General features: G+C 43.3%; 1 protein-coding gene across 1 annotated transcript in view; it reads right to left on the bottom strand.

Moving 5' to 3' along the window:
• Nucleotides 1–10,138, bottom strand: part of LOC111873803 — a 121,670-nt gene that overhangs the window by 31,348 nt on the left and 80,184 nt on the right. Inside the window, exon 3 of the mRNA XM_033755692.1 lies at nt 8,935–9,042. Within this exon, the coding sequence (XP_033611583.1) occupies nt 8,935–9,042 (108 nt within the window). The remainder of the gene's footprint in view (nt 1–8,934; nt 9,043–10,138) is intronic.

Here is a 10,138-nt window from a genome sequence, read left to right as displayed (position 1 = left end):
TTAGAAACGAGACTCGGGCTATCTGCGCTCTTCCCCTATTCACCGCGTAACCCCAGGGTAAAGGGTGCTTCTCCATTCAATTATGATCTCCCATAGAGTTCATCAGTTGATGCAATATGCTTAAAACAATTGTATGAGCATAAACTTATTATTTCCGAACCGCCGTATGAGCGCTTAGGTTCACAATGTCGCGACAATTCAGATTGTGTTATTCTGGGTTAGGAAGCTGTGCTCTCTGTGTCTAAAGCAAGCACCGTGACGCGTCATCACGAGACAGTGACGCAATCATCACGCTGTCGTAAGAAAGTTACATTACATTGTTAAGTGTAGGGAGGGGTTGTTGCGTGACTTATAAGACGGGTTCTGGACTGGATGATTGGATGTATTGACACCTTATTCACACAGCTCGAAACTACAAGTAATTACATCACTATCGCTGTTCTACTCACTTCACAGTTCACCGTTACACACACACACAAGAATTCTCAGTCTTCATTAGTCGTATCCTGACAGCGGATTTATAACAGTCTCACTGTAACTTCAAATCATATATGTAGTCTTCTTTTCAGAGCCTAATTCCTTTCTTGTCATTATTCTGCAACTGCCAACTCAATTCTATTCCTCTGCTCCCAAGCTCATGTCTTGGCAGGCTGGTGTCTCGGAGATCCATTCTTTTTCGCGTTTGAATTATTCTTTATAACTACTTAGCAAGGACGACGCAGAAAACACAGGCTCTCTATTGTTAGGAAGGCGTGTTTACAGCACAGTTGCATAACAATGGAAGTTACTCGACTGTCGCGTGTGTATTTTTTGCCGGGGGAATGTGTTCATCGAGTCGTTTCCTAGCAATGAACGTCTATTCCGATTTCATTATTCCGAGTTTCTGGCGTCATGTTACATACATTTTTTCAACATATAAATAAATTCTGAACAAAGATATAAAATATAACTTGAAGAAAGCTCATTAGACTGTTTCTAACGGTGCTGGTTTCGTTTCCACACCACAAGTTCGTAAGGCAGCTGTGTCGGTGGGCTCACTGTTGAAGAGCAACAATACAGGCTGCAGCTCATACCGAATTTCATGAATTTCTGTTAATATGTATCAAAATACTGATACCCTCCGGTCTAGAAAACCGAGATTAATGGCCATGGGAATCCGTTGCGCTGACCACGCGACACCCTCTATCCGCAAAAGTTGGCACTAACTTCGCCGACAAGCGGCGGTCGCTCGGTCGGTATAGTTCGCTTGCGGACTACAGACCAAGGAGTTTTTTTTATTACTGATAACCGAAATTTACAAAGGGTTACGGACAGACACATGAGGCCCGTCAAAACGATTCCGAAGGAAGAGTAGAAGAGGAATAGCGGATATAATGGCGTCCCTCTCTCTATTGGTCCTACCGCAATTATTCTCCTTTTCTTTTTCCTTACTAAAACTCCGAAACGACAAATCCAAGACGTTAACAATAAGACTACAAAGCAAGTCTTCCATGCCTCAAACGGCTTTAATCTACCCGACACCAAGTAATACGTCCTAAATATATAATATAAGGCTGTAACAAGAAGCCGAAACGTCCAATAGGAAGACAATTTCAATTCTAATTATTCTAGAGAGACATCTATTCCAGTTTAGAGACTGAAACAGCTGAAGACTTAATTATTCTAATCAAGGAGACAAGCAATGTGCATGCAGGGAGATAAACATAATGAAACAATGGCACTGCGTTTCAGCGGGCTCGTAACCCCCCCTCCTCCCCCCTCTTTCACTCAAAAAATACATTACAGTATAAACTAGAATGGCGTGAGGTCATGCTTTCCACTTTCTACACAGGTGATTTATTTTGTTTTCTGCTAACAAAGCAGCTCAGAGATGCCATCTACTGATAAGAGATCTAATTAACGGCTCCCATGGGTCAAGAGAGGAGTTCTTCATAAAATGAAATCAACTGCGCAGGTTCCCAATGTCCCTCTACAGATGCCTGTTTCGCAGCGCTTCTGCATCTAAGGATTAAACTGTGCACGAAGAGGAATTCTAACGAACAAAATCCGTTTGCTGCTTGTTAATTATGAGCGTCTGTAAGATAAAAGTTTATATCAAATCGTACTAGGAGGGGATAATCCTCCTATTATCTGCTAGAGCAATGAATTTACATACTAATTAGGAAAGATTATGAATCAACGAATAAAGAATTCAGTTTTCATATTGGTCCTCACACTTGTTCTGTTTCAGAATTAATTCTGAAAATATAAATATTTTAAACACATTCTAGGAGTTATTCTGCCCTTTACAAATACTTACCAACGCCACCAGCAAAATAACAACAGATAAAAAAGATATAAATTGCCCCAAACGGGATTTGAACCAGTTCTTTGGCACTAAAAGACGGTCCTATATTCAAGCTGGGTGGCTAACCAATGAACTAACAAAGAAACAAGAAAATTACTTTATAGACATAAAATCAAGTCGGGCGATGTAAGTTCGATGGCCAGGTTTCGATTCCCGGCTGGGAGCAAGTGATTTCTCAGCAGCTTCAATACCGGCTCTGGTGTCCACCCTTTTATCCAATGGGTACCTAGGGCTCTCTTTGTGGGTGTTAAGTGGCAAAGGCGTGAAACTGACCACTCACCTCCATCTAATGTCGAGGTTAAGAATGTTGGGCGTACACCTCCATTCCCACATACGTCTCTATGGCGTGGTGTTTCATTCACTAAGCACAGGCACAAGATTAGTAAAGTAAAATACAATTCTCTGCAAAGTTTATTCAGTGTTTTTAAGCAGAACGTTAAGCTTAAATCGGATATAATATTATAATCAAGATAAAATTCGAGTAAGAAATTTAGTGCGCATAACGATAGTGAGATGGTTCAATTAATTTATGCCAGAAGGTCACAGATAATGTCCCGGAGTCAGATCCACCGTCAGAGCGATACTGGAGTCAGAACCAGAGGCGCGATTCGCGGTTTTCTCATTGCACTGTGACTCCTTTCTGCTGAACACGGCTTCAGAATGCCTTTCTCTGTCCCTCGGGATGATCCCTTAACAAATGCAGGTCATATCACATTAATCTGCAACCTTTTACAATTTTGACACAAACTTCATCTTCCTTCGAAATAATCGCGGCACAACCGAAGCCATTTATAAAAGCTAACGATATTGGAACTGGTTTCGTTTCCACTTAGAAGGAATACAAATTGCCTTCTCCTCAGAGCAGGATAACCTGCTATGGTATGTACACGGTACTGCCTGTGTACTGGTGCGCGTGAGGTAAGTAGGTATGTGGGTAGACACAAATACGAAGGGTCAGAATTGCTGGGTCAGTGCTTAGGAGAATATACGAGTAGGTAGATGGGCTGGTATTTCGGTTAGCAGATAAATTCATACTGTACTCTATTAAAGGTGGGGGACCCAATAACCTACTTGGTTGAGACACTATACTGCAAACCGGAAGGTCGCGGGTTTGAATCCTGATGAGATCATTGGATTTATGAATTAACCTAATCCTTGCAGTCGCACTATGGCCCGTGGGTCGACTCAGCTCCTATCAGGAAGCTTCCTGGGAGGTAAAGGGAGGTCGGTGCGTGATTCTGATAACTCACCGCCATCTGAGCCGATTGTCTAGAAAATGTAGGAGCCTCTACGTCTGACAAAATTATGGGCCCTACGACCTGTTACAGGGATAGCTTTACCTATTCTTCACTTAAATAAAGAATAAAATAGTTCCTGTCATTAATTAAGCAACGCGTCATGAAGATATATAGAGGAGTGAAGGCATAGCTCCACCCTTCTTGACCCTGGCCAAGATGACTTTGAGCTGTGGGCTTCATGCCCCTGCCCTTTTACCCAAGGGAAACAGCCTACGGTTCCTGCTGGGTGGGCCCTAGGGCTGGTCTCGACGATATGGAGAAAAAATCTTACTTTACCGGGAATCAAACTCCGGCCGGCCAGCCCGTAACCAGTTGTCATATCGACTGAGCTGGCCCTGGTCTTTTTTTTTTTTTGTCCCTGGCACTACAGCTCCAGTGGGCCTAGGCCTACCTCCATGAACGTCTCCGTTCACTTCGGTTTTTCTAGACCTTACACATTCGGTAGGACTCCTTGGGCGGGAGATCAGCTCGTCGCAAGGCCTCTACCTGTACACAAACACAGAAAAACGCACACAAAGAAACTGAATATCCATGCCCTGAGTGGGATTCGAACCCACGATCCCGTCTTCCGGGCGAACGAAGACAGTCCACGCCGTCCATGGTCTTACTGTATGTAAATACGTGAACGAAACTATACTTTTACCTGTTGTTTAGTATGGCTGTGAAACTTGGTACCTCACATTAAGTGAACAAATTGTCTGAAAACAGAGTCTTGAGAAGAGCATCTGAATCTAAGAGAGTGAAGAGCTTTAGATGATGAAGGGGTTTAAATTCTCTATTTTTAGCCAACCATTAATTTGACGTACAAGAAATGTGAGATTATCAGGGAATGTAGCACGGAAAAAAGAGACGAGAATGCGCACAAACAGTTTGTCAGAACACATACAGGCAAGACCTAAGCGTAGATGAGAGAATTCTATTGAAGTAGATCTGAAAGAAATAGGTGAGAATGTTATGGAATGGATTCATCTGGCTAGTGACAGGGACCGATGACAATCTCTTGTGAGCACGATAATGGGATCTGTACTTTGGGCAGCTGAAGAAAGACTCTGTTTCATGCGGTAAGCCGTGTAATTAGGTAAATTTGAGTATACACACTGTGAAGTCCATAAAAGGAGAGGCAATGGGGTTTGTTTGGAGAGATTGGGAAGCCTCAACTGAAAGTGGCAGGTGTAGAGGTGATTTAGCCAGTGCAGTAAACAGACGGGTTCAGGTCCAACCTGCCATCTACTTACCACTCTACAGCCCTTTATTGGGCCTTGGCTTCTTAACAGTTTCTTAATCACGTACAGTCTGTAGGACTCCTTGGACGGGGGATCTGCCCGTCGCAAGGCCGCTACTTATACATACAACATATAAACACAGAGAAAACGCACACACACATATCCATGCTTTCAGCGGGATTCGAACCCATGATTTTCGTGTTCGAGAGGGCGAAGGCGGTTCATGCCTTAGGCCTCGCGGCGACTGCGATCGGCTTAAGGTCTCATATATACTCTAATTAACTTACAGAGTAGAATGCTGTTACAACATCGGTTCAATTTGTATAATATGCTTCGATTATTGATCATACTTGAAGTCTGGATAGCTCAGTGGGTATAGCAGCGGGCTATGAACTGGATGATCCGGGTTTGATTCCCGGCAGTGCAAGATTTTTCTCATCTCCGCAGAATCTATACCAAATCTGAAGCCAGCCTGTCCGCACTGAGGATATTTTTTCGCCGGGATAAAATACCCGGGGCATGAAGCTGACCTTTCACCTCCATGTAGTACCGAGATTAAGAAAGGTGGAGCTATACCTCCACTTCCGTCTTCATTGCGTATTTTAACTAACTAAGCAAAAAGATAACTTTTCCTTTATCTACAATACGTACTGATCAACTACAAATGTGAATTTTTAGGTTCTCACAGCGGTAGTTAAGAAGAATTCTCTCTTTTGGGATCCTAATGTTATGCAGTCCGATGAAAGTCAACGGACATTTGGGCCGACATGCGCTATCATCTTCAGGCTGGAAGAGTAAGATAAGGAAGAAACAAATGTGGAGCAGATAACAAGCAGACCAATTTAAAATTGCAAATATGACTGACATATACAAGGACGACGTCTTGCTATGACGCAGATCAGCTGTTTCAAGTCATCTATTGGAGCGTCGGTGTACAATTGTATCTACAACTGTAAGACAAGGAAGTGCTATTCACTTCATCTACGTGTCAGTTTCAAAGCAGGACCTGAAATTTGTATTTTTTTTTTGTTGCTAGTGGGGTGGGACCAAGTCCCTTGTATTGCGGCTAATTCGAACCCGCGACCTTCCGGCTTGTAGCATAGTGCCTCAACCATCTAAGCTACTGAGTGCCCCTTATAATAGGCTGGAGCTTTATAAACCTATGTTTACCACAAATCGACTAAAGCAATGTGGAAAGGGAAATTTCTGTGGATATATATAGGGCAGCTGCGCAAAATAAAAGTTTAAATGGAACACGCTGTACTTCTGTTGTCTTTATCGCATCCACTTTTTTCCCTGCTGCGTTTTCAATTGTTATGGAGCGTTAACAAAACACTGGAGTCCCACCACACAGCGGGATAGCAGTTCAGAGACAACTCAACCAATTTCGCGTGATCACTGATATTTGAGTTCCGCCCCAACACAGATGTATCTATATAACTACATGTGTTTTATATATGCGAAGTGTAACAAGCAGAGGGGTTAATTACAAGATTTCAAATGAAGATAATGTCTTATTCACGACTATAAATTCGTTTGCGCCATTGTTGTTTTCCACATTTTCATGTCAGTCATGGGCGAGTTCAATCTTCGAGATTGGGGGAGACATGCCGTGATATTTCCAGACACGGGCTGTCACGCCTCTTTCACCTGTGACGTAGCTACGACACGAAAACGCCAAGTATAAATTAGAGTGATCGGATCATCTTACTCGGCGCAGCAACTGTGTGACGTATGAACACTTACCTTTAATGATCGGGGATTGAAATTAAGAGAAGAAAACAGGAAACGAGACATGACATTACAGCAGGGATATCTCGGTCGGTATAGCGACTGATTATGGGGTGGATGGGTGGGGTTTCGATTCACGGCAGGGTCAAAACTTTTCTTCTCTCCACAGCATTTTGGGACCACCCAGTCTCCTATACAATAGGTATCGGGGAAATTTTCCGCTGGGGTAAAGTGGCCGGGAAGTGAAGCTGACCACTAACATTCGTCTAGTGTTGAGGTCAAGAAGGGTAGAGCTATATCTCTCTTCCCCATATACCTTCATGTTACGGTGTTTAATTAATTAAGCATAAGGGCAACATACTTTTTACTCAGAACTTATATTTTTTATGTTGGCAGTTATTTTTGATGTGACTATACACGGGTTATGAATTGGTGGTTGAATTTATTACCACTTCTACACATCACTCGGAACTACATGTAGTTATAACACTACTGCTGATTTCCACACTACAAATCACTCCACTCTTAGTCTTCTCAGCCTGCTTTCACTGTTAGTCATGTTCAAACTCCAGTGCCGACTCAACAAGTGAATACGTACACAGAACGTAATGAATGTTTTCCCAATGGCCAGATCGACTGTCCATCCATGCAGAAAATTAGTGCAGAAAACGCATAAAAATATTGGAAAGGGAAATCGAACTTAGTACTAAAAGAATATTCTCTCCAAATAGAAATTTTCTCCATAAGCCCCACATGAATCATAACGGGAAGAACTCACGGATCTCGTGCTGGGTAACGAATGTCTAATTACATCGATTATGGTCGCTTCTTACATTCTTTCTCTCTCTCTCTGGCTCTGCAACCCTTGTGGAACTCGGCCTCTTTTCAGTTTCTTAATCCTATACACAATCGGTGGACTCCTCGAACGGGGGATCAGCCCGTCGCAAGGCCTCTACCTACACACAGAACAACACAAACACAGAATGAAACCACGATCTCAGTGTTCGAGGGAGCGAACACGATTCATGCCTTAGACCGCGCCCAATGTGATCGGCTGGCTTTTTTACAGGTCATAAATCCTGTGAAAGATTTTATTTAAAATGTTTGTAGCAGAAACTTGGAAACGCTATCCCTGGAGCTTCATGTACACCCTGGTCTATAGCCCTACGGCCGCTGTAAAGAGTGGGCTCATGTAGCGGTAACTTGTAGGGGGCCAAACTGAGTAGATATCACCTGAAGACGGTGACATGACCCAGTCTTCGAAAGGTTGTGTTTTGAAAGATAAACAGGACCGTGATTTTAGACAAGAACAGGAAGATGGATAATGTCCACAAACATAATATTTGTACTAATGTACCAAACGATCTCCGTGGTTCTAGTCCACAAGCGAAGTATACCGACCGAGCCACCGCCGCTTGTCAGCGAAGTTAGTGCCAACTTTAGCGGATAGAGGGTGTTGCGTGCTCAGCGCAATGAATCCCCATGCCCATGGCCGAATGGTAATGTGGTGACAGGCTGCAAACGGAGGAACATATCCTCCGGGACTGTAAACGGTACGAGGGCCAAAGGGCAACACTCATGGACATTTTGTCTGAGAACAGCAAAAAAGAATACCCAAAGTCAGTTATAGAACTCTTAAGGCTAGAAGAAAAAAGATTTATGCAATGCGTCTGTTACTTCTTACACAATATTCCTATATTTATATAAAATGAATGTGTAAGAAAAGTAAAAGAAGTGATTGTACTGATTATTAACAGTAACTCTCAGATTTTAGTTAAGATCTATATAAAGAAACGCGGGGTGACCGCAATTATAGAATAAGATATTTATAAGAATGTGCTGCAGAAGGCCGGATGGGCATTGCCTAGGCCTTTCTGTATTTACAGTATTTTTTCTACAATAAAAAAATCCCCACTGTCGTTAATTTCGGTTTTCTAGACCGGAGCCGCTATCTCTTTGTAATAGCTCCTCAATTAACCTCACGAGGCTGAGTCGACCCCGTTCCAGACCCATTACTTCTCAGAAAATCTGATAGCGCCGGGAATCGAACCTGGACCTCTGGACCTACAGCCACGAACTCCGGCCACTAGACCACAGAGGCGGTCGTACTGATGCACCATCGTTACAAATTATTAGACCTTACTTCACTTGCAATGTTCTGTTTCTTCTAAAATAAAACGAGTAAACTATACGGCAGTATTACTAACATACGCTTGTGTTGGCTATGTTGAAAGGAGGTCTTCGCTCTCAAGTTCAAATTCTTCTGCATCTGTGTTTTACACCTGCAAGTCGTAACAGGAATACATTTAGTAGCCATTTTATGGGGTTGTCCTACCTTGGGATGAAGACCAGCGGATTTGATGACAAGTGTCGTGATGTCATTGCAAGTCCGTGTAAGCTCCACCCTTTGAAACCCAGGAACCAACCAGATCGTTGGAGGATACTGCAAAGACAAACATTATAAGAAAAAAGTGTCGTTGTCCTCCAAAGGGAGTGAAGGGGTTGCGCATGACAGCTGGGGACACACGGGTGACATCGGTGGGGGTTTGTCTCTGTGAGCGCATCCTCCTTAGTCACCTGCGACAAAGCTGTGACATGCGCGTGGCGACACTCGCGCAGTGACACGAACTGTTTCACATTTAACTGCCGTATGATGAGGTTTGCGGAGCATGTAGTATTACTGAACACCAGTTCTGCAATAGGATCTCAGGTGCTCTGCTTGCTACCTGGCTTAAGCTGGTTTATTCTTGGTCCTGAAGATGGAGACATGTCCTTTCGATATGTCAGTTCACTTTCAACGTACTACATGGAGTTATATCCCAGAAGACAGAATTGTTCAACAATTCTTCTACCTTGTTTCCAATTGATACCGTCTCTGTGGTCTAGTGGTCACAGTTCCTGGCTACAGATTCAGAGATCCCGAGTTCGATTTCCGGCGCTATCAGATTTTTTTAGAAATAGTGGGTCTGGAACGGGGTCCACTCAGCCTCGTGAGGATAACTGAGGAGCTATTTGAATGGAAAAGTAGCGGCTCCGGTCTAGAAAACCGAAATTAACGGCCGTGGGTATTCGTTGCGCTGAGTACGCGACACCCTCTATCCTCTAAAGTTGGCTGTCGCTCGATCGCTATAGTTCGCTTGTAGACTACAGGCCACGGAATTTGTTTCTCCTTTGTTTCGAATTCATTGAAGTATCTCGAATTGTAAAGAGCCCTCAGTATCATACAACGCATAGAAAAGGTTGCAGGCAGAGCAGGAAGCAGATGGCAGAGAGCAACAAACAATGATGGCAGGCTTATTTGTAACAGATTTAGATGAAACTACATAACGCCTTAACATTGGGACACTATCGTGTCTCTCTCTGAAGATGACCACACAATCTGTAAGGCAACAAAGGAGTTCAAAAGACCCGATACGGTAGGTAAGAAAAGAGGGCAGGAGCTGGGCAAAGTGCCACAAAGTTCGCGGAACATCTTGAACAGGTATTTTACACCACGTTCATCATAATCATAATGAGAGTGAAATTGAAGACTTCCTGGA

The sequence above is a fragment of the Cryptotermes secundus genome, unplaced genomic scaffold, assembly GCF_002891405.2.
Source record: "Cryptotermes secundus unplaced genomic scaffold, Csec_1.0 scaffold314, whole genome shotgun sequence".
In the NCBI taxonomy this organism is placed as follows: domain Eukaryota; kingdom Metazoa; phylum Arthropoda; class Insecta; order Blattodea; family Kalotermitidae; genus Cryptotermes; species Cryptotermes secundus.
The sequence above is the reverse complement of the archived record's forward strand: the minus strand, read 5'-3'. Positions and strand labels throughout refer to the sequence as shown.